Below are 25,440 nucleotides of genomic sequence, written 5' to 3' on the forward strand. Positions count from 1 at the left end.
AAGTCCACATGCCTTGAAATTGTCAAGGTTGAGAAACACTGCAGTAGCTGGTATTCCTCTTGGCATATGGAGGGCCCTGTCCATCCTGCTTTTAAGGTTGTGTAGCGATTAACTGAGTCTTAAACCAAAATGAAAAAAGGAAGGCTGCATGCCCAAAGCAAATCCGCAACCCTGCTGGCCTTTTGCAAAGCTTTAAAAACTTGGCTGTGTACCTGAGTCCCGTTTCTTGGCTTTCCTGTTAAATAGTCAATTCTCTTGGCTGCTGTATAGGTTTATTTCGGATGTTTTCCATTGTTTTAAATGTTCTTGTGGTTTTGTTTTTTATAGTTTTGGAACTCTAAGCCAAACCAGAGTCATTGGTTGAGGTGGGCAGCTACAGAAACTGAATAAAAATAAAAAATAAAATAAAAAAATAAAAAGTAAAGTAAAGTAAAGTAAAGAATAAAATAAAATAAAATCCAAGGAAGTATCCAACCAAGTATCACATTTTTCTTTCCTGAAATGTCACATAAGCAGTTTTAGGAAATAGAAGGGGAGGGCGGGGGAGAAAAAAGTTGGGACAGGGAAGAAAGTCACCACTTGCTTCCCAAAATGGTTCTTTTCTTCCAGCCATGCTTGACCAACCTCTGTTTAAGGAATGGACAGGTTTCTCCTGATGGCTATTGCGTGGGGCTACTCAGGAAAAGCTCCCATGATACTACTCTATAACTACTATATAGTTACTACTATAAGAAACGGTTGCTGGAATTGGGTATGTCTAGTTTAACGAAGAGAAGGACGAGGGGGGACATGATAGCAGTGTTCCAATATCTCAGGGGCTGCCACAAAGAAGAGGGAGTCAAGCTATTTTCCAAAGCGTCTGAAGGCAGGACAAGAAGCAATGGGTGGAAACTAACCAAAGAGAGAAGCAACCTAGAACTAAGGAGAAACTTCCTGACAGTTAGAACAATTAACCAGTGGAACAACCTGCCTCCAGAAGCGGTGAATGCTCCAACACTGGAAGTTTTTAAGAAGAGACTGAACAGCCATTTGTCTGAAATGATATAGGGTTACCTGCCTGAGCAGGGGTTGGACTAGATGACCTCCAAGGTCCCTTCCAACTTTATCATTATTATTATTACTCTCCCCAAAAATGGGAGACTTTTAGAGTAGGGGCAATATGCTTCAAGAGGACTTACTTTGCACCTGTAGTCTTGGAATCCCAAGGTATTCTGCTTTACATCATTCTGGTTGTACAAATGATGACATATACCCATCTTCTTCCTGGACATGATTATGTATGTTTAAAGTGGCCCAATCAGCTAGGATTCCAATTGGAAGAAGTTATAGATAGTAGGATTGATGGAAACAATAGATAGCTGTATAGATAGCTGGATAGATGGCCAGCTAGATGGCTAGCTAAAGCATTGCTTCTCAATCTTGGCAACTTTAAGGTATGTGGACTTCAACTCCCAGAATTCCCCATGCTGTCTGGGGAATTCTGGGAGTTCCTTATATCTTAAAGTTGCTAAAGTTGAGAATCACTGAGATGGAGGGATGGATAGACAGAAAAACAGATGGTTGGATGGATTGGCGACTGTAATTTATCTAAAATGTGCTTATAGGGTCATTTTGACCCTGTTCTAACACACTTGCTTTTGACATGGGATTCGAAATGTTTTCAAGAAATACTTCTTGCTAACAGAAAAGTGCTTTTTATTCCTGCCTGCTTAGGGCTGTTCAACCTGAAAAGCCATTTAGGGAACAAAAGGACCCAGAATGTTTACAAGCATCACATTTTTTCATATGAAGTGGTACCTGCTTCAGAGCTCTTCACACAGAGAGCTTCTCCTGAAGAAGAAGATGGTACTAAGGATTCACACTATGTATCTACAGCTGTTTTAAAAAGTTCCTTTTCCTTTCAGACCAAATCCACTCTCTGTAGCACTCAGCTTTAAGCGACAAGGATGATATGGAACTTGTGAGATGTATCGTGGTGGGTTGGGTATCAGCAGACATCTATAAGTGACACTGGAGGTGGAGATGGGCCAGGAAGGGAGGGTGAGACAAGATCCCAATTGCCAAGGCAACCAAATTGCACCGCAGAAACACAAGGGTGCAATTAATCCCAGAGCCTCCTACAGTAGAACAGATGGGATCTTCTTCTGACACCATCAGCTAGATCAGCCTTCTCCAGCATGGTTCTCTCCAGATTTCTATCCTACGTCTCTCCAAGGCCAAAACCAGTAGGATAAAATTATCAGTAATTACAAGAGCTGCGCCTTGGTTGGTCTCAGAAAGCTAAGCAAAGGTGGCGTTGAAATTTTGTGGAAGGCAAGCAAAGCATGCCAGGGCTATGGACCAAATGGGGAAGAAAGCCAAGCCAGGTGGCCTGTCTGTATATGCCAAGTGAACGAGATGGGGTGCCCATGAAATCACCAGGAGCTGAGCTTGCTTTCAATGAGATTTTTTATCTTGTCTGAAACACTTGGAGGACACATAATTGAAAAAAACCCCAAAGTAAACACTGTCTTCCTGTGAAAACAGAAAACTGAAAAAGGTGACTTATGACCGGTGGTGGGATTCGAATATGTGAACAACCAGTTCTCTGTGTGGATGCTGATTCCGGAAGTCCATTCTGGGCCTGGACAACAAAAAATTAGCTACCAGTTCTGCTGAAGTGGTGCGAACTGGCTGAATCCCACCACTGCTTATGACCTTTTTTCACACCTACAACCATTACAGCATCACATGGTCACATGATCAAAATTCAAACACTTGGCAACTGACTCATATTTATGACGGTTGCAGTGTCCCAGGGTCACATGATCATCTTTGGTGACCTTCTGACAAGCAAAGTCAATGGGGAAGCCAGATCCACTTATTTATTTGATCAACGTTAAAATAATTTAATTAATTAAATTTAAATAATTTAAAAGTTGATTTTTTTATGCTTATAGATATGGGATGGGATATGAGATGAAGAGATATGTTTCTAACTTCAGGAAGAGTAATGAGCATTATGAAGAATATAGGAACTTAATCATGACATCTATTTCTAACTTAATGAAGGTAAAGAATTATTAAAAATAAAGAGTGGAAGTCACTTCTTCATATATTTCTTTTCTCTTTTTTTCTTTCTTGCCCTTTTTTTTCTTTCTAATCTGTTTTCTTTATTTAGATTCAAGGTACGAGATTCACTCCCATGAATTCTCAAGTTAAGAATGGAATGGGCAGGCTCCATTACATTCGTAATTCGAAGCCTACCTATATATACAAGAGAACCAACATCCTTAAATCTGACATTAGCCGTATATAAACGTTACCTCGTCTCGCCGCGTGGGCATCCATGGCCGAGTCAGGAGCACGGTATCTCCCTGGATGACTGCCAGATCCCCCACTAGTGTAGCATAGGGGAAGCCCTCGTCTGCTGCCAGTTCAATAACTTGCAGCCCTAGCTTCTGGCGGAGTATGCCAGTATAGACCCCATACTGTCGGTGTGCCTTGGCTAGGTCCACTGGATCAGCCCCACTGTCAGATCCATCTGCTGTGGTCTCCGCTGTGGCAAAGGAGGAAGGAATGCAGCGGACGATGGCGTGGGTGTACTTGCCAAAGGAGGAGACACTGGCCATGTTCTGCAGGAAGACAGAAGAGATACAACCATTAGGATTAAATGGACTTCATTTTCAAACAAATGTAAGTCCCACATCAACAGATAATAATAATAATAATAATAGTAGTAGTAGTAGTAAAGTTGGAAGGGACCTTGGAGGTCATCTAGTCCAACCCCCTGCTCAGGCAGGAAACCCTACACCATTTCGGACAAATGGCTGTCCAGTCTCTTCTTAAAAACTTCCGGTGTTGGAGCATTCACCGCTTCTGGAGGCAGGGTGTTCCACTGGTTAATTGTTCTCACTGTCAGGAAGTTTCTCCTTAGTTCTAGGTTGCTTCTCTCCTTGATTAGTTTCCACCCGTTGCTTCTTGTCCTGCCTTCAGGTGCTTTGGAGAATAGCTTGACTCCCTCTTCTTTATGGCAGCCCCTGAGATATTGGAACACTGCTATCATGTCCCCCCTTGTCCTTCTCTTCGTTAAACTAGACATAACCAATTCTAGCAACCGTTCCTTATATGTTTTAGCCTCCAGTCCCCTAATCATCTTTGTTGCTCTTCTCTGTACTCTTTCTAGAGTCTCAACATCTTTTTTACATCGTGGTGACCAAAACTGGATGCAGTATTCCAAGTGTGGCCTTACCAAGGCATTGTAGAGTGGCATTAATACTTCAATCTTCTGCAGTGACCAGTAATGACTAATTCTGCACCTAAAACAGTAGGAAGCTCTATTGTTGGCCACAAAGAGTTTACTTTTGGTCAAGTCAAGTGGAAAAATCACAAGATTAATGCAAGATTCACAGATGACTCACTCCAGCAGAGAACCTAAGGCTACTGGGAAGGCAACACTATTTTGTGGATACAAGAATATTCCCTCAGTAATATTTTGGGAAATACTAATGGATAGAAGCAAACCCTAGGTGGGGCCACTCTTCTAAAAATAAGTGGAAATATCTACTTACTTTCTGTCTTTTCTGTTGTTTACTACAAGTAGTCCTCCACTTACAACCCTTCATTTAGTGATCATTTGAAGTTAAAATGGCACTGACAAAATTGGCTTATGACCATTTTTCACACAATCATTGCAGCAACCCCATGATCATGTGATCAAAATTCAGCTGCTTGGAATGGCAAATGGCTCATATTTATGATGGTTGCAGTGTCCCCGGGGGTCACGTGGTCACCTTTTGCAACCTTCTGACGAGCAAAGTCAGACGGGAAACCAGATTCACTTAACAACCGTGTTACTAACCTAACAATTGCAGCGGTTCACTTAACAAATGTGGTGCAAAAAGTCATAAAAGGGGGGCAAAACTCACTTAACAATTTGTCTTGCTTAGCAACAGAAATTTTGGGCTTAGCTGCAGTCAGCAGTCAAGGATTATCTGTATTCTGATAAGTAACAGAAATCCAGTGTCTAAAGCAAAGATCTTTCAATCCTAGGCCATTTACTCAAGAAATTTTATCTCAAGTTTAAGACCTTACATTTCTCAAGATTTCCCAGGAACTGAGATTTCCCAAGAACCGCCCAGTTATGTGACAACACTGCTATATTTTCAATGAAATGGACTTGGCCCATTCCCTAGGGCTAGGAAATTTCTCCAGAACTGGGAGAGATGTATTCATCTCCCACCAGCAAAAAGGTGTGGGATAGCAAAGTTGAGAAGAATGCAATTGCTTTCTCCATCTCTTTCAACAGATGTCTTCAGGAAGACACCAGCTCAATAATCTTATCAGTTACAAGCTTCCTGAGAGGCTCTTTCAAATGCCAATCAATAATTCCTGAAGATTGCACCTATCAAACCAATTAGATTCCTATTTGCGAAAGAAGACAATGAAGGATCAATGGGCTGCCCAAAGGAGAGACTTATAGACACCATCCAATTGATGAGACAGAAAACTAGTTTCTCCCAACCTCCAAAACCTTACGATGTGTGGACTTCATGTGTGGACCTTGCGATGTCTGGACTTCAACTCCCAGAATTTGCCAACCAGCCATGCTGGATGGATAATTCTGGGAGTTGAAGTCTACACGTCTTAAAAATTGCTGAGATTGAGAAGCCCTCAGCTGGAGAGCTGGCATCAGACTTTCACTTTTCCACTCAGTTTGATTCCAAAGGCACAAATGTCAGCCAAATAGCCCGTCTATTTTTAAAAAATGGCAACTTAGGAAAAGACATTCCAAGACATAGCAAGCAGGCAATGCCAGGCAACCTGGACAGGCTTGGTACAAATCTCAGCGGGTCAACACGGACAACTTCCACAACTCAAAGATATTCTTATCATCCTCTGAGACAAGTAGGATTAGAATAATTTATGCAGATTATTCAAACCTGGTCTGATGAATGTTGTGCAAAGGTCTGCCTGTCATTGAGACACAGTTCAATTCTTTTTGTGAGGGGAGGTTAATTACAGCTTTCGAAAATTTTGCCTCTTGCGACTTGTGACAAACAAAGTCAGTGGGAAGCCAGATTTTCTTAACAACCAGGTTGCTAACTTAACAACTGCAGTGATTCATTTAACAACTGTGGCCAGAAAGATTGTAAAATGGGGCAAAACTCATTTAACAACTGTCTTCCTTGGCAACAGAAATTTTGGGCTCAATTGTGGTCAAAAATTGAGAATTTGCAATTGTTCTATAAAGCGCAAAGATTTGTATTTGAATATTTCCAAATTCTTTTGGGTTGAATTTTCGGGCTTCATCCCAAATGCCCTGGTCTTGTTTAGCCATCTCTTGCGGGCTGTTAGTTCATTCTTAGGTTTGTTTACTGCATTTATATCCTGCTTTTTCTTTTCAAGCTTAAAAGTGTTTCTTATCCCTGGATTTTATTATAGGAACAACAAGACTCTGAGATAGCTAAGAGCAAGATGGAGATCTTTTCCAGAATTGAAAGTTTGAATCAAAGTACTTCTTCATCCAAAACCATCTGTACTTCCACAGCCACGCTGGCTGAGGAATTCTGGGAGTTGAAGTCCACAAGTCATAAAAGGGCCAAGTTTGAAGACCCCTGTAGTAAAGCATGCACATTCATGCCTATGATGGGAGGCAAATTTGTGAGGCTCAGAGCCAGCATCTTGCATGTTTGGTATTGTCCAAGTTTGGTTTTTGGATTGCAGATGTTTCATTACCTGACTATATGATAGCATCAGCACAGGGGTTAGGGAGAAGCTAGGAGAATGTTAACTGTAATTTTTCAAGTCTGCTTCTCAATGATTCTTCTCTCCTTGTGTTGTTATGCATGGGAATAGAATACAGAATACAGAATAACAGTGTTGGAATAGACCTTGGAGAACTGCTCAAGCAGGAGATACTATACCATTCCTGACAAATAGCTATCCAATGTCTTCTTAAAAACCTCCAGTGATAGAGCACTCACAATTAAAGGAGGTAAGCCATTCCACTGATTAATTGTTCTCATTGTCAGGAAAAGTTCTGGATCTCTTTTTGATAATCTTCCATCCTGTTACTTCTTGTCCTGCCCTCAAATGCTTTGGAGAATGCACTGACCCCCTCTTCTCTGTGACACCCCTAAAGTACTAGAAGATTGCTATCAAGTCACCCCTGGTCCTTCTTTTCATTAGACTAGACATACTGTTGTTTATGTTTTAATCTCCAGTCCCCTAACCATCTTTGTTGTTCTTCTCTGCACTCTTTCTAGAGTCTCAACATCTTTTTTACATCGTGGTGACCCTAGCTGCAGGGAATCAGCACAACCAGCCCACCCCCACCAGCCCCTCCAGGAAAAGAAAGCCTCACCTGGCAAGGATTTAATTAGCTCATCTAGGATGAGCTTTCTATGGCAACTGCCCACTTGAGTGCACTGCACTAACAAGTTCACAAGCAACCAATCAATCAAGATGTCCCAGTAATGTATTCGTAGACCACCTCCACCCACAACAACAAAAAAACAACCCCTGACTGCATCTGCCTTCTTTAAAGACCCTGATCACAAAATACTCATTTTGTAGACCACCTGATGAGTTGTGTTCACTTCTGTGGTGTGCATTCATTCATTCACTCACTCACTCCACTTTTGCAGAACAGCCAAGCGTGCCATTCAGCATGTTATTTCATATCTATCCCAATTCTATAATCATTTCAGCCTACATCAAGGCCATATTGTAAATATTTCAAGAAATGGGAAGGGGTGACTGCAGTTTAATTACACGCTTGCATTTACACAAATCCCACCTGTATAATCCTGCAATTATACATTCTCTCCAGCCTCTCTAACCAAAGGAAATTCATTTGAACCCTAAGCAAAAAGAATTGCCCAGTTTACTCCATGTTCCCCCATATTTCTGAATTAATTTCTTATTCCTGAGAGCACTTTCTGCTCAGCTAATTTTCTCAGAGCAGCTTCAAAAGGGTCAAGTTCATCCACTGAAGATGCAACTCAAGTTGGCTAATTCCTTCCTGGTTTCCCTGAGTTAATCAATGGATTAAAGTTAATTGCTTCTCTGTGTCAACCGTCCAATTAACGAACACACTTTTTTAATCCCTACATTCCCAAACTGTCTGAAAGTTAATGAAAATTAATTTTTAAACAAGATATGGAATGAAAGGGATTACTGTATTCATAGCTGAAGCCTTGAATTTAGTTGGACTAAAATCTCCTTGTTCTATTTGGCTTGAATAGGAAAAGGGGACAGACCATCTTCAGTCCTAGCACTCCCCAACATTATCCAACCAGAAATTCATCGGATGCAGAACCTGGTTTGGTTTTTTTTTAACTTTCTCCTTCCAATTTTATGGAAATGCAGTCCTAAAAGCATAGTTTGTAACTTATTTGTTACTCCCCTTTTCTTTTATTCAGCCAACCAAGAAAACACTGGAAACGTTTGATTCACTTCTTTGTTGTTGGAAAGCTATGCAACTCTCACTATGAGCTAGTAGTAAAGCACAAAAGCCAGCCTGTAAGGAAGGGGGCAAGAGGTGAGCCCTCAACCCTCAAATCATTGGACAGCTAGAGAATTTCCATTATTGGGCATCTGCTGTCATTAAAATGAAGGGTGGGAGGGGGCAAAGGGAAGACGTGGGACCAAAACAAGCATCCCTGGAACAGACAGTTCCAAGTGGTCTATAGCAAATGAACTCCAGAGAATTTTAACCCTCCTTGGAAATACCGTATCCAAAAACAGTCGAAACAGCTTTGGTCAATGTCAGGTACACTTTATTACTAGAATCGGATTCATTTTAGATCAGAATCATAACCAGGAAAGTGAAAATAGTGGTACTGTGGAAGTATCCTGTGGAAGACGAGTTGGGAATTTCTCCTTCGACTTTCTGTGTGTGAAAGGCAACAGATGAGTGAATTTTGAAGTTACAACAGCACTGAAAAAAAGTGAGGCGTTATGACCATTGCAGCATCCCCATGGTCACATGGTCCAAATTGGGACACTGGGCAAATGGCTCACATTTAGCACGGCTGCAGTGTCCCGGGGTCATGTGATCACCTTGACAAGCAAAGTCAACGGGGAAGCCAGAGTCACGTAACAACCGTGTTCCTAACTTAACAATTGCAGGGATTCACTTAACAACAGTGGCAAGGAAAGTCATAAAATGGGGCAAAACTCACTTAACAACAGTTTTGTTTAGCAACAGAAACTTTAGGCTCAACGGTGGCTGTAAATCAAGAACTATCCATATGCAGTTGCTGCACCTCAGAGGGTTTTCTTTCTTTCTTTCTTTCAATGCTGTCCCATTCTCGGCGGCTACGTGGAAAAGCTTTCTTGGCAAGTGCTTTGCCATTCCTCCTTCCTGAGTGAAACTGACTGTCCCAAGTTTCACCCTACTGGTGTTGTGCCTAAGGCAGGATTAGAACTCGGGGTCTCTCAGTTTCTAGCCTGAAGCTTTAATTGCTGGGTTAAAGAAAGGCCTTGTTGCTGACCTAACATTCCACAGGAGCAGCATATTTGACACCCACTGCATTTTTTGGCCAAGCAAAAGGACAATAAATTCTCCTATTTGCTGTGTTAGGGTTAGGTCAACAACTAAAAATAAATAGGTCTTTGCCAGGATTAATGCTGAGAATTGTAAGAGGGAACGGTTTCCCAGCCTTCCGTAGGACAAGGTCTCTTTTGTTCAACCACTCAGAAACCAGAATGCTTTGTTAGCCAACAAAATATGTGGTGGTTCCTACGAGGCGTGGCGGTGTCTGCCGACAGATAGCTCTTCTTCCCCCCCCCCCCCAAATGAGGGAAAGCTGTGAAAATTATCCCTCAAAGGCAGCATTTCACGTAGAGAGTGCTACACTTGCAAAATGCTTTTAGCAGGCTGGTCATGAGTCAAATCCAAACAATCATTCCAGTTTTAAAAAAAACAAAACCTTTAACCATTTAAGAGATACCTATTAAAAAGAGGCATCCTGTGTGTTTTTTTCCTGTGCCCCTAAAAATAAAACAACTAGACTCACGTCTGTTGTAAAAGATGGCACGTGTTTAAGTGCCAAGAATTGTTTCTTTCAAACAAACAAAGAATGTTTGATCCATATGAACTTTCATGCAGCAAGATTAATTGAACAATTAACACCTAGTTAAAATAAGAGGGTTTTTTTTTTCTGTTTCCAATTAAGCAACAGGCTTGACTTTTATTGGTTTGAAAAAAAAATGGGAGCTGAAACCCTCTCTGTGCTGCTCACCACTGCACTAAGTCATAGATTGCATAATCTTTGAGAGCTAAATAAACTATAATTGACCGGATTTGCACTAAACCTGGTTTAACAAACCATAGTTGGTGTATTCACATAACTCCTTTAGAGCAGGGGTCCTCAACCTTGGCAACTTTAAGACTTTGCTGGCTAAGGAATTCTGGGAGTTGAAGTCCACAAGTCCTAAAGTTGCCAAGATTGAGGATCCTTGCTTCGGAGGGTAAATGAGTTTGTCTATTTCAAAGGCAGGGATAAAAATGCTAGCTGAGAAAGCCAGGGTCCTCTTATAGCATCTGTAGCTTTGCCCAATGCGAGTTATAGAACCATAGCATAGATGCCAGCATGAGCTGTGACACGCAGTGGAATCTTTACATGTTTCTTTTCAGCGGGAATTCTGCTTTATAGTACAGAGCAGAAATGCCGGCTGTACATGCTAACCACAGTGGAGTGGCCCTGTGCAAAGGAACCCAATTCACTCAAAAGTAGTTACACTCATTTTCAGCACGAGCCAATCACTGAAGAGAGGTTGTAATGCTGTAAGCATGCCTCCTTCAAGATCTAATACAGCCATTACTCAATTTATGACGGCAATGAAACCTGGTCCTATGGACCCATGGTAAGTGGGTCATCACGTGACTAACCTAACTTTGCAACCTTTTTCCAGTGGTTGTAAACATCCATTTTCTGCAAAAACATCATAAACCATGGTCATGTGACCAAGGATGCTACAAGCTGCCAGAAATGTGGTCTGGTTGCTGAGCGGGTGAAATGCAATCATGTGACCTGAGCAGGGGGGGGCAGTTGTCAGAACTTTGGAAACAAGTATAAGTACCTTTGGGGGGGGGGAATCTATTGTAACTCTGAACAGTCATTAAGAAATCGATCGTAAGTCAAGGACTACCTGGACTTCGATCAAGTGAGAAGTGCCAGAAAAGTGCATCACTACCAGCAGAAGAAAATACATATAGCTCGGGGCTGAGCTGTGGAATCCTTGGTGCAAGCAAACAACCAAGGTCAGACGGCACCAAGAACTCCACCAGAAAATCCCTATTAAAAATTTAAAAAAATGTAATACAAATCTAATAAATAAGTAAATAAATTTTCCACAAGGGGCTGGGGTCAAAAGCAATACTAAACTAGCATCATTAATTGCATTTGCATAAAATTGCTAGGTGTAAACCACACCTAGCAATTTTATGCAAATGCAGTTAATGACGCTGGTTTAGTATTGCTTTTGACCCCAGCCCCTTGTGGAAAATTTAATATTTATTTACTTATTAAATAAATTTAATATTTATTTCCAAGTTTCAAACTTGGAAGAGTATCAAGTGTTTATGACTTCAGGACTTCAACTCCCAGAATTCCTGAGCCAGTTATGCTGGCTCAGGAATTCTGGGAGTTGAAGTCCACAGTTCATAAAAGGGTCATAATTATCCATCCCATGATATAATATACTAGTGATGGCAAACCTTTTAGAGACCAAGTGCCCAAACTGCAACCCAAAACCCACTTATGTATCGTTGGGTGCTGGGTGGGTGTGGCCAATTGGGTGGGTGTGGCCCACTGGGTGGGCGTGGCCCATTGGGTGGGCATGGCTGCGGTGGTAACGGCAGACTGGGTGGGACTAAAAAGTTCAATCTATCAATTCCAACTTTGCGAGATCTTTTTTTTGAGAGACAGAAGTTGAAATTGATTGATTGATTGATTGAACCTTTTTTTTTTTGCACACGGCAGCGGAGGCTTAAAACGAAAAGGTTTTATGAAACCCAGCTGAAGGCCTAGGACAGGGGCGACGGCGCATATGCCCATAGAGAGGGCTCTGCATGCCACCTGTGGCACACGTGCCATAGGTTCACCACCATGGCAGTATACTGTGAAAACCCAAGGGATGTAGTCAATCTGTATGGGTGCAAGCTCAATCATGGGGTCTGTCTGGGACATCAGGGTAGAGTCAAACAGCAGCCCTAGAAGACCCAGGAGGTGACTAGCACTGCTGAAAAGATGTGATTGCTTCATGCTTGCTTCTGGATCAGGGGAAGCACTGCACTGGAAGTACTAGAAGCAACCTTTTTTTATATACAAAAGATTGACACAGTGCAAACTACATTTGACCCTCCATCATGGTTTTGGATGCAATACAAGCTGCTATTTGTCACCCTTAAAGCCATTCATGACATCAGGCCAGGTTACTTGTGAGATCATTCCGTTTTCACCCATCCCATTTCTCAACCTTGACAACTTTAAGACGTGTGGACTTCAACTCCCAGAATTCACGTTGCTTGGGGGATCCTGGGAATTGAAGTCCATGCATCTTAAAGTTCCCAGGGGTGGGAAATACTGGTCTAGAGTGCAGTTCTTCCTCCTGTCTCCCAAGATTATTCCCACAGTCCATTACAATCCCAGATGATGGGTGCTGAAGAAGAGTTAGATCCAGCTAAAGAGGAATGGTCCAGATCCCGTTCATCAGGGATGCTCTCTAGAACACCATATGTCCCTGGAATCTGGTTGGCCTCAACCTTGTTGGCTTTTCATAGTCTTCAAAATGTGGCTTTTTTCCCAAACCTTGGGAGTCAGGATGCTAATGGGGCCTGCAAGATGGATGAGTTATTTATGAGGACCACTGTCTACTTGGCTGCCCCGATGTATACTTAGTGCTGTTTCATTGCATTTGAGTTTTTGGCCCTGTATTAGCCGCCTAGAGTCACTATTGCAATGGGGGCAGCTGTACAAATTGACATAAAGAAATAAATCAGGAACAACTTATCAGCAGAATAAGACAAAAAAGACATCTAACACTTAAAAGTTAGGGGAAAAAACAATTCTCTCCCAAATTTATTGATATACAGATAGGGTTTCAAAATATATTTTCAGTTAATTTTGGAGATTAGAGGAGGAAGCAGCCCCAGAAACTGCCTCCTATGGCTAATGGCCCTAATCTCTGTCTCATGAGCCTCTTCCAGACAAAATACAGTAACAAAAAGTGCTTGCTTTGCAACTGAGCTGCTCTGGCAAAGAAATGATTAGTTGCAAAGGCAAAATCTTTCAGCCCAGGAATCTTGACATCTCACACCACCCACAACTGCACGCACACACATTTTCCTCATGCAAGCTAAACTATGGAAGTCACTAGCGGAGGTCAGCAGGGGTTACTATGAGTGGTCACTGTGCAGCTGGACTATTTAGAAAAGGAAACTGGGCCTCATTGAGCAGAAAGAATTCCGGCTAAAGGGAGCAGCCAGGATGTACTAAGGCAGAAAAAATGCAATATATATTTCTTTTTAAAATTTATTGTCGGAGGAAGAGGGCGATGGAGAAAACCCAGAAGGAAAGAAAAAGAAGACAACAGGATGAGCAAACTCAAACAGAGAGAAACGCCCGTCCATGACAGCCTCTGCAGGATATAACATAAACATGAGTGTTTGGGAGCAAAAAGAATGGCCGCCACATCTCTCAGAATATCTCATATAGGAAAGTCTGTGATATGAGAATGTGAGGCAAGTGCTGAGAATGTGAAGCAGTCTTGCGGTTTGTAAAGGAGGCAGAAGGTGAAGGAGAAACTTCCTCCCACTAAGTTTATCCAGCTGTTATCCATTCAACCAGGATTGGGGAAAGAAGCCGTAACTCATAGAACATAGAATCACAGGGCCTCAGAGATCTTTTGGTCTTCCAGTTCAACTACTTGCTCAAGGCAGGAGACCTTATGCCATCCTGGTCAAATGGTTGTCCAGTCCATTTTTTAAAACCTCCAGTGATGGATCACCCACAACTCCAGGAGATAAGCTATTCCAGGGATGGCGCCATTTAGAGACCCCAAAAACCAGCCCACCCCCTGGCCCGCCCCCATTCTGCCCCTCCCCGCTCCACCCACCCACAGGGCCACTCACCACAGATCACCCAGGCAGCCTTGCAGCTCCATGGCGGCCACGCCCTCTGCCCACACCCCACATCATCTGCACGTGATGAGGCACAAGGGTGGAGTCTTGCCCCTCCTTCCCGGCTGCCATATGCTTGGCTGCGCTGCTCTGTGTGGGCTATGCCTGGAGGTGAGGAGGTGGTTGCGGGGAGGCGGGGCTGGGGCTCCGAGTGCCACCTCTGGCACGCGTGCCATAGGTTGGCCACCACTGAGCTATTCCATCGATTAATTGTTCTCACTATCAGAACATTTCTCCTAGGTTGGATGTGCAAATGACCAGGTTCCAAATTTAAATCCCCCAATGGCAACAAGAAGATTCCTGGTCAGGATTTCTAAAGCGGGTGAGTCATCTTGATGCCGGGAGAACACTGGACCCAACTCTCTTCAGCCCTGATTTTTCTCTCCTTTGTGTGATCCCAGGTTTTATAAATGACCCAGAAACAAAAAAATACCCCCTGTGACAAGAATCACCTTCCAATCTTGTCTGCATATTAGAGATTTAACTTCGAGGCTCCTTCTCCAATGCCAGCAATTAAGATGGTACCATTATTATGGACTTTGCGGGGTTTTCTCAGTGGTGGCCCCCCGGTCTTTGTGACTCTAAGATTTAGAAGATCCTTAAACACTCTTCCTTTCAAGACTTCCTTCAATTAATTATTTTCGCAGAAATGTTTATTTCCAGGCCTTTGTTCCAATATGAAATTAATATACTGTCACTTTTTTCCTATTTTCTTTGGGAAAATGCAGCCCCCTCCTCTCCCCAAAAGTGCAAAATATTTAAAATCAGGGATTTTCAACCCTTGTACTTCTCATTTACATTTAACCCCAGTACAACACAGACTTTATGTTTCCTGCTTAGATCTAAAGGGGCTTCTCTGAATCTGCATTGTTCAAAATATTCTACCATTATTGATGGTAAAGGAGACTCGTAGGATACATGTGGACAGAGATGCAATTCTGTATCCAAAAATTGCATTTAAAAGAACCACTCTTTATTAACTTTCATACTTTTACATATTTACTTATTTATTTTGCCAAAGGACCCAGCAGGCAATAGCCTACTAAAACCTCTAAGTTCATGGTGACAAACATACTCTTCCAAGTTATCTGAGTAACAACTGTGATGGTCACATTCATTGTTTCAATATCACACAGGTATAATGACTAGGTTAATATATTTCTTTAAACTATGGGTTACTTAATTTATTGTTTGCTGAGCAAGCCACTCTCCTGGTTCACACTTAATGCTATGCCCTAAACCATGGTTTACTTATTACAGTGACTAGTTCCCTACATCATTCTAGGCCAAACAAGTGATACTATACTTTAACAGAATATTGTAAAATAATATTGAACTGTGGTTGTGCAGTGGTTAAAATGCACTATTGCAGGCTAACTCTGCTCTCTGTCAGCAGTTTGATCCTGACCAGCTCAAGGTTGACTCAGCCTTCCATTCTTCTGAGGTCGGTAAAACGAGGACCCAGATTGTTGGGGTCAATATGCTGACTCTGTAAATTGCTTAGAGAGGGCTGTAAAGCACTATGAAGTGGTATATAAGTCTTATTGCTATTGCTATAATCCAGAGGGGACTGGACCATAACTGAGGTACACAATACCTATTTTGTGTACGGAATGCTCCAGGTTAAGGCTCAGCACCCCCAGATAACCCTGGGAAAGAGTCTTATCTCAAATCCAGCAAGATATGTAATATCACATACTTGTTTGTTGGTGCTGTATTTTCTCAAGGCTAAACATATCTTAATACACAAAATTCTTCTTGGTTTCTAGGCCCTTCTCCATCTTCACAGCCTTCTTCCAGATATATTCCTGTTTGTCAAGTGGCATGTACTTCCAGTCATTAATGGATAATTACTGGAGCTCACTTCTGAATGCTAATGCTATTGGAAAGCTCAACAATTAAATCCTCTTCTCCAAATCTCTCACATGGGGGCATGGGCATAGAACAGGGGTGGGGAATGATGGCTTTTTTATGACTTGTAGACTTCAACTCCCAGAATTCCTGAGCCAACCATGCTGGCTCAGGAATTCTGGGAGTTGAACTCCACAAGTCATAAAGGGGCCATCGTTTCTCATCTCTGGCATAGAAGAATGTGAAGTGCAAGCCGAAAGGACTCTCTGGGAGACAGACACTTAAGTCTTCTCTCTGTTGATAAGGAACATAAGAAGGCAAGTTAGTGACCCAGCAAGAGCATATGAGTTTTGTCTTACCCATAAGCCTCTTTTAGCCCAAACCACTATGAGTGGGAAAGAGCTCAGGGCTTATTCTCACTTCCCATGTAAATCACCCATTTAACCTTCATGCTCCAGAGATACCAACAGGCTGGTTGGCGTTATTTACTGCTGATGTTACAATTGGACTCTTTATCACCAAATGCAACAGCCAGGTAAGTTTATCAAGAAGCACTTTTGCTAATCAGCCACGAGGTGACTTCAGGCCAGCCCACGCTGGACATACAAATGAACATTCACTTCTCCCAAGAAGAATCATAAAACATAGAAGCAATCAAGAGGAGCAAAAGGCTACAGAACTGAAATGAGAAAAAGTCCTCTAGGCAGAACTGCAAACCTTGTCAAGGAAAGAAATATATATTGTTTCTTTCCTTTACTGCAGAAGCTCCCTCCCCACTCCTGTTCTTCTCTGGATCAGTTACTTTTCCATTTTGTTTTCAATCCACACCCTAATTTCTTCCTCTCTGTAAAGAAAAAACAATGAAATTCATAGCCAGTGAATTCTTTCCTTCCTTCTGGTTTGATTGGTCATGGAAAGGGAGGCAAATTGGCCATGTGGGATCAGAAATAATAAACTTTGGACACTGCAGTTTAAGATCTTAAACTTTTATGAAAGAAAGAAAGAAAGGGGGGGAAATGGGAAGGAGGAGATGAGAGGAAGGGAGGGAGGGAAGGAAGAAATTGCATCAAAGACAAATATAAGATCTTTTTCAATATAAAAGATGCATCTACTTCGACATTTTATTTCAACAATCAAGACTTCATTCTAGAAGTCAACTTCAAAGGTTCAGTTGAGCCCAAACCAAAGCACTGATTTACGATGTATTTATTCTTCATTTTCTTTGTGGGTTTTCCCACCCCACATTTTAACCTCATTATGAAAGAATGAGATACAGAACCAGAAATCCCTTCAAAGCCCATCCAGTGAGTTTCTATGCTGAGTGGGGGCTAAAATCTGGATCTGTCCATGACCTCTTTTATCTCCAGACAATAGGATTACCAACCTGCTGACTCAAGTGGTCAACGTTACAGTCCGATGCCACTGGATTGAAAGCTACAAGCAGCTTTCTCAGTGACAGTTCATTTTGCACAGAGCAGCTCAGGTTCATCTTAATATTTGCATCCCACTTTTTCTTCCAACTCTGAACACCGAAGCAACTACGCAATCATGCCAAAATAACAATGACAGCAATATTAAATCCCTAAAACTAAATTCCACAACAAACTACTAGTGAAATTTCAAAGGCCTCCTTATTACAATTAAACCAGATGCCCAACTGCCAACCCCCCCCCAAAAAAAAAACCCTTCGTAAGTAGGATGTGGCTTACATTACAGAAACTCAATCATGGTACCAAATGCGCGGAAATTAAAATCAACTTCATACCATTCCACTACTTCAGTAAATAGTACTGAAACAAAAGATGCAGCACGTAACTATAATCAAGAACAGACTGCCTTAATGCTTTCCGCTCCAGAAAACAGCCTCTGTAGCTAAGATGACAGGATACACCCTCGAAGTGAAAACGTTCACCCTGCAGCCAAGAAAAGAAACACTGGAAACTGGAATCAGCATTATACAGGCCAGCTTCCCCTTTTTACACTGGTTTGTCCAGCTTCATCTTGGCCAATGTGTGAAGCCGGCCACTAACTTTTCCTGCTCTTTCTGATGAAGATGGAGATCAAATCTGGGACCCTATGCAGAGCATTAACTCTCTTACCTACTCAAGCTAGCTTTGGACCTTCTCACTAGGTACGTTTGCTCCTTTCACCAGGGCATAGCCATGATCTGCTCCACTTAGTACTAACTTCTTTAGGAATTAACCACAATCTGGTGCCCATCTCAGCTACAGTCTCCTCCCTTCTTCCTCTCCTAGGTTGGAGATTCAAGAGAGGGGCCACAATTCTGGGACATCTTCACACCCAGCAGATCTCCAAGCTCAGTTCTTCCTTCCTCAAAGAAATCCAGCAAGTCCTTCCTCAAGCAGTAACACTGCTTTCTGTCTGGACAATTTCAGAGTCCTATTGGATCGAGGGTTGGATGGCCAACTGCTAGAACAGCTCTCCCTTGGATGACACACTTCAAAGGTACCGAACCGCAATTTTCATCACCCCCAACCTGGGCTGGGAAAATGACAGCTGATATCCAAGGTCTCTGGAGAACAGTGGTGAAGAAGGCCTAGTTAGGAGCAGAAGAGAAAGGTGGACAAGCAGCCAATACCCCAAACTGTGAATTGGGTGTGTCTAGTTTAATGAAAAGAAGGAGTGACATGATAGCCGTCTTCCAATATCTCAGGGCCTGTCACAAAGAAGAGGGAGTCAAGCTATTTTCCAAAGCACCTGAAGGCAGGACAAGAAGCAACGGATGGAAACTAACCAAAGAGAGAAGCAATCTAGAACGAAGGAGAAATTTTCTGAAAGTTAGAACAATTAATCAGTGGAATGACTTGCCTCCGGAAGTTGTGGATGCTCCAATACTGGAAGTTTTTAAGAAGAGACTGGACAGCCATTTGTCTGAAATAGTATAGCAGTGGTTCTCAACCTGTGGGTTGGGACCCCATTTGGGGTCGAACGACCATTTTACGGGGGTCGCTAAACAACGCAGTCCACCATTTTGTTCCCCTTTTCCTTAGCTGTGCTACTCCCTTTTATTCCATTGGCTTTTGAAAGCCAATAGAATAGACTCTCTGGAATAGAGTCTAATTCTATTGGCTTTCAAAAGCCAATAGGAATTGTCCAGGCTGTCTCTGCCCTGCTGAGCCGCCAAAAGTCCCATTCTGCAAATGGTGCTGCACCAGTTGAGTAGTCCTCGACTTACAACCGGTTGAGTAGTCCTCGACTTACGACCGGTTGGGGGTTGCGGCATTAAAAAGTTGAGAACCACTGTAGCATAGGATTTCCTGTCTGAGCAGAGGGTTGGACTAGAAGACCTCCCAGGTCCCTTCCAACTCAGTTATTCTGTTATTAGCCTTGAACTTTTGTTTGGGCTCCTTTTGATGCATCCCTGATGAAAAAGACACACCCACATTGTACTGACTGAGCGGTCCTTTCCCATCCCCATCACTCAACTCAATCTCCCCTCTCCTGCCCCAGGAAGAAATGCACTATTTCCTGGCAAGCAGACCAAATAGTACCTTCAAGACTCAAGAGCACAAAGCAGCTTCAAGGCAACCTGTAACCTCCATCCTACCAGTGCTACCATCTCCAGCCCAGTCCTTTTTCTTAAAATCAATCAATCAATCAGAACAGAGTTGGAAGGGACCTTAAAGGCCTTCTAGTCCAATCCCCCTGCTCAAGCAGGAAATCCTATACCAGTGATGGCGAACCTTTTAGAGACTGAGTGCCCAAACTGCAACCCAAAACCCACTTATGCATTGTCGGGTACCGGGTGGATGTGGCCCATTGGGTGGGCGTGGCCCATTGGGTGGGCGTGGCTACAGTGGTAACGGCAGACTGGGTGGGACTAAAAAGTTCAGTCAATCAATTCTAACTTTGCAAGATCTTTTTTTTTCCGTGAGAAGTTGAAATTGACTGATTGAACCTTTTTTTTGTTTTTTTGCACATGGCAGCGGAGGCCTAAAGCAAAAAGGTTTTATAAAACCCAGCTGAAGGCCTAGGACTGGGGCGATGGCGCACGTGCCCACAGAGAGGGCTCTAAGTGCCGCCTCTGGCACCGGTGCCATAGGGTCGCCACCACTGTCCTATACCATTTCAGACAGATGGCTGTCCAGTCTTTTCTTAAAAACCTCCAGTGATGACACACCCAAGCTGTTCCACTGGTTAATTGTCTTCGCTGTTAGGAAGTTTCTCCTTAATTCCAGGTTGCTTCTGTCCTTAATTAGTTCCTATCCATAGTTTCTTGTCTTGCCTTCTGGTGCTTTGGAAAAATAAGTTGACCCTCCTCTTCTTGGTGGCAACCTCTCAAATACTGGAATGCTGCTATCATATCCCCCTTAGCCCTTCTTTTCTCTAGGCTAGACATACCCAATTCCTGCAACCGCTCTTCATATGTTTTTGTCTCCAGGGCTTTAATCCTCTTAGTTGCTCTCCTTGGCACTTTTTCCAAAGTCTCGACATCTTTTTTTTTGCAACGTGGTGACCCTTCGGGTGATTTTGATTCTGTGCCTCTGTTTTAGACAATCAAGGATCGCTTGTATAAATTCCTTCCTCCCCGAGGTCAAGCACCCCCTCTCTCTTCTAAGCCATCACAAGACGCGCCCCGCCGCGCGTTTCCCGATCGCCCCAAATCTCCCCGAGGGGAGCCGGGAAGAGGACCCGCTCCCCGGCCCCCGGGGAAGGCAGCCTCCTCCAAGCCGCGGAATCGGGGATCCCTGCCCCACCCACGCACGAGCCGAAGGTCCCGAGGCTCCACTCGCTCCCACTCCTTACACCGTCCCTCCCCCGCCACTCTCCCCTCCCCTCCCGCGGGACCCCGGATAGCCCCGCCACACACACCCCCCCTCGTACCGCTCCTTCGGCGAGTCCATTCACTGGAAAGTTCCGTCTCCCCCTTTTCTTTTTCTTCTCCTCGCTCGAGACTCCGGAGAAAGGCAGGCAGCGAGGAGAGGCGGGGTTCCCCGCGAGGACTCCCTTCTTGAGCTCGGTCCTTCTTCTTGCCCGGACCGGAGCGCCTCACTTAATGCCCGACGCCGTCGGTCCCCCGCTTTTCCTCTCGGCAGCCTGACGGACGCTGGGCAAGCGGGAAAGGGCCGGCGGGAGGCGGGATCGACCCAGACGTTCAGCCTCCCCCCCCCCCCACACACACACACTCTTCCACTCCCAAAGCAAGCCGCTCGTGCGCTGGGGGCGCGCCGGCTTCGCCTTCGCAGGCTCTGGGACGCGCGCGGGAGGGGCGGCGGCGGAGGAGGAGCGCATTGTCTCGAGGCTGGGGCTGGGAGGGGGCGGGGCTCCGGCAAACCCCTCCCCACAGGGCTGGTTCAAAGCAAAATACCCGCCCCGCCCCCCCGTCACGCCCCCCCCCGCGCCCGGTTCTAGGCGATGATCCAAAAATGGGCGCCTTTCCCGACGTGGGAAAGCGAGAAAGGCGTTTTCCTTTCGCGAGAAAGGGAAAGCTGGGCGGGAGCGGATCCAAAAATAACGAATCTGTTCGGCATCTGGGGGGGGGGGGAGTTGCAAGGCTCGGTACCTCATAGGCGGCCACGGTTAGAAGCGGTCGCGCCGGCAACCCGATTCTTTTAAAAAAAAAAAAAAAGTTTCTAGCCCGCATCGGGGCTAAAAAAATGCCATCTGAACGGATCGATGCAATCGGACGGGAGCTCTTTAGGGAGACCTCTTGAGAAACGAGTTGGCGTTGGGGTTTTCCCCAAAGCTTGACTTAAGGTTGGAGTTCAGACAAAGGGGAAGGTTACGAAATCCGGAGAATGGAAAGAGGATAAAAGTCACCTTGTGAGTTGGGTGGCCATATAAATCTATTAAATAAATAAATAAAGCCCATCATGGCATAGGGTCAGGTTACTTACAGGACCGCATTCTGCCGCATAGCTCCCAGAGACCGATGAGGTCCCATAGATTGGGCCTCCTTCAGGTCCCGTCGGCCAGACAATGTCAGCTGGCGGGCCCTCGGGGAAGGGCCTTTTCTGTGGTGGCTCCAACCTGGTGGAATCAACTTCCCCCCCCCGGGGTTCGAACTACTCCCACCCTGCCGGCCTTTAAGAAGGCCGTTAAAACTCTCCTGTTCCGGCAGGCCTGGGGCTGATGTCCTGGGGGGCGGGGGGCGGGATATGATCGGACTTGCGGTATGACTGGATTATTTTATTGTTTTATGACTGTTTTTAACTTTGTACGCCGCCCTGAGTCCTTTGGGATTGGGCGGCATATAAATATTTGTAAATAAATAAATAAATGATAGATAGATAGACAGACAGACAGACACATACAGAAACCTTGAGGTTTAGTGTACCTCACAATCTCAGCATACAACCTACAATTCCCCTCCCCCCCATTCCATATGGCCCGCTTTTAACATTGTATCCAAAATAACCTGGACAATTTACAATAGGTAAGGTAGTCCTAATGTAGGGAGATTTGCTTACCAACCATGTGATTTGACTGAGGTGACTCATTTTATGACCATTGTAAAAGCAGTTGTAAAATCAAGTCCCATCAGGTGGTGCCTAGACCTATGACCCACAATGACTTACACACCAAAATTCTGAGCTCCATTGAAGACTGTTTGTCTTGAAGACAATACATGGTATTGATGCAAGTACAGGTAACCCTTAAGTTACGACCAGAGTTGAGCCAAAATTTTCTGTGGCTAAACTGTTGTGAATTTTGCCAAAGGTCTTCAGCAGAGCCCTGAGCACAAGACAACAGAGGCAGAAAGGAGCATTTCTTCCCAGGATAGACAATTCTCTCGTTGCTGACACTGCACAAAGTTGGTCGTTGTGGGGAAAATAGCAAGACAGTTGTGAAATGAGTTTTGCCCTATTTTGTGACCTTTCTTGCCACAGTTCTTAAGTGAATCACTGCAGGGTGTTGAGTTAGTAACACGGTTGTTAAGTGAATCTGGCTTCGCCGTTGACTTTGCTTGTCAGAAGGTCACAAAAGTTGATCCCATGACTTCTGGATACTGCAACCATTATAAATACGAGCTGGGTGCCAAATTTTAATCCCATGACTAGGGGGATGCTGCAGGGTTGTGTGAGAAATGATCACAAATAACTTTTTTCAGTACCATTGTGACTTTGAACAGTTACTAAACAAATGGTTGTAAGTCCAGGACTACTTGTATTCCCAGAGTCTCTCATTTGTGAGCTGCGTAACATGCCAAGTGCTGCAACTTAACATTTCATTTCTGTAGGTAACTGATGGGAATTAAATGCTCTATTTTTAATGGGCATTGAGAGTAATGGACATCTGTTCCCACAGATAATCTGTTACACCTGGAGTCAATTTCTGTAATACAATTTATTTCTAGGCTACAGACAACCATACATATAACTTGGCTGCCCAGGTCTGTTTACATGAGAGCAGTTGGGATCTGCTACATAGGGACATACATGGGAGCGTTCACCTGTGACGCATGTTAGGAGGGTGTAGCTACCATCACAACCACTATCTGGATTTTCACTTCTACCTGCTGATGCCATAATAATAATAATAGTAATAAAGTTGGAAGGGACATATTTTGGTGTGAGATGTTCAAAGCAGGGCACTGCTGAATTCTGTGGCAGGATTCATGCATTATGCTAAGGCTTAAAGTGTGGTTTGCTGAGTTTGGATTGAATGTAATGTGTGACTCAGATACTGAGATTGATCATTCATGTTTTAAAAGACTTAGAATTATGTGTCAATCAGACCGGAATGGCTTGTTTTCAGTAAACTATGATTTAGCACTATTTTTAACTGTGATCTCATTTGGATGAGACTTTTAGGTCATACTGCGGTTTGGGGTAATAGGTATGAGCCATGCTGGCACAGTGGTTAGGATGCAGTATGGCAGGCTAATTCTGCCGACTGCCAGCAGTTCAATCTTCACTGGCTCAAGGTTGACTCAGCCTTCCATCCTTCCGAGGTTGGAAAATGAGGACCCAGATTGTTGGAGGGGCAATATGCTGATTTTGTAAACCACTTAGAGTGGGCTGGAAAGCACTATGTAGTGGTATATAAGTCTTAAGTGCCATTGCTATTGCTATCTGACTTAATGCCAGATAATAAAAATGCATGTCTGTTGGAACTTGGTGGCTAATAATCAATCAATTTAATAATGATAGATAGGCTGTCGTTATCAGACTGTTCCTAGTTTTCAGCTATAACAGTCTTTAGCAGAGACACGGGAGCACAAGATACTATATGCAGAATTGAGCCTTTCTTCCTGGGATAGACAATTCTTTCATTGCTGACACTGCACAAAGTTGTGGTGAGGAAAATAGGAGGAGGAAGGTGTGTTGGATATGTTTGCCACCTTGAGTTACTTGTAAAAATAATAAAGGCAGGATACAAATAAACAAAATAAATGTGAGAAACAGTCATACAGTAATTCAGATGAGAAGCAGCATTCACATATGCAGTATGGAATTGGGTAGGGGGGAATCAGAGCTGGTCACACCAATGAAGCTTAAATATTCAGCCCTATCTGTCATTCTTTATTTGATATACCCCGCTGCCTTATCTGTTGGAGTGAATTTTAATTTTGTTGGCATTTGTATTTGGAGACCTAGGCATGGAGTTCTGGAAAGTCTTTTTTAACAACAGCATGGCGTGTTTGCTCCTCTAGTGTTTGGTGAGCTTAATAAGGCCGCACCTGGAATATAAAATCCATTTTTGGTCACCACATTTAAAAAAGGTGTTGAGATTTTGGGGAAAAGTGCAGAGAAGAACAACTAGGATGATTAAAGGCCTGGAGACTAAAACATGTGAAGAACGGTTGCAGGAATTGGGTATGACCAGTCTAGAGAAAAGGACTAAGGGTGGGTGACATGTTAGCAGTATTCCAATATTTGAGTGGCTGCCACAAAAAAGAGAGTGTCAAACTAATTTCCAGGAGACACAATAAGAAGTTCCCTCATCTCTAGCTACACCGCCTAGAACTACAGAGATAACGAACTGCAGACTGTAGAGTTAAGATAATTCAGTAGGAAACACCATACAAGATGGATTTTTGCTTCTTTCTGCCATTATAATCTTAATTTTACTGCTCAATGTTGTGTTTTCTCCTCCAAGAAGGCCTATATTTACACATCTTGAGTACTGGCATCCCTATCTTGGGAAGGCATTATTGTTAATGTATTAGTATAATTATCTTCATCCTCACGTCATACAGTCAAAGCATCTGTGATACCAAGTTCTCTGATCTGCTGAAGGAAAACCAAATCCAGATATGCTGATCACCACGATTTCTACAGAAAGAGCCACACCACAATGCCGAACAATCCCAAAATCATGTGCACCCAAGTGCCCAAATCATGTGAGATCCAAGGATAGACACTATGTAGGAGAATGCTAGCAAAAAATACTTTTCCTTCTCAATGGTGCTTTTTCAAGAGGCAACTGGACTTTCTTGTTTTTCCTTTGAAGAT

General features: G+C 43.5%; 1 protein-coding gene across 1 annotated transcript in view; it reads right to left on the minus strand.

Moving 5' to 3' along the window:
• Positions 1-21,201, minus strand: part of DDAH2 (dimethylarginine dimethylaminohydrolase 2) — a 41,789-nt gene extending 20,588 nt beyond the window's left edge. Inside the window, exons 1-2 of the mRNA XM_039357130.1 lie at positions 20,867-21,201; positions 3,306-3,614 (exon numbers count right to left, since the gene is read on the minus strand). Of these exons, the coding sequence (XP_039213064.1) occupies positions 3,306-3,611 (306 nt within the window). The 5' untranslated portion in view covers positions 3,612-3,614; positions 20,867-21,201. The remainder of the gene's footprint in view (positions 1-3,305; positions 3,615-20,866) is intronic.
• Positions 21,202-25,440: the final 4,239 nt, after the last annotated feature.

The sequence above is a fragment of the Crotalus tigris genome, unplaced genomic scaffold, assembly GCF_016545835.1.
Source record: "Crotalus tigris isolate CLP2741 ecotype Arizona unplaced genomic scaffold, ASM1654583v1 scf7180000018867.1602434, whole genome shotgun sequence".
NCBI classification, from domain to species: Eukaryota; Metazoa; Chordata; class Lepidosauria; order Squamata; family Viperidae; genus Crotalus; species Crotalus tigris.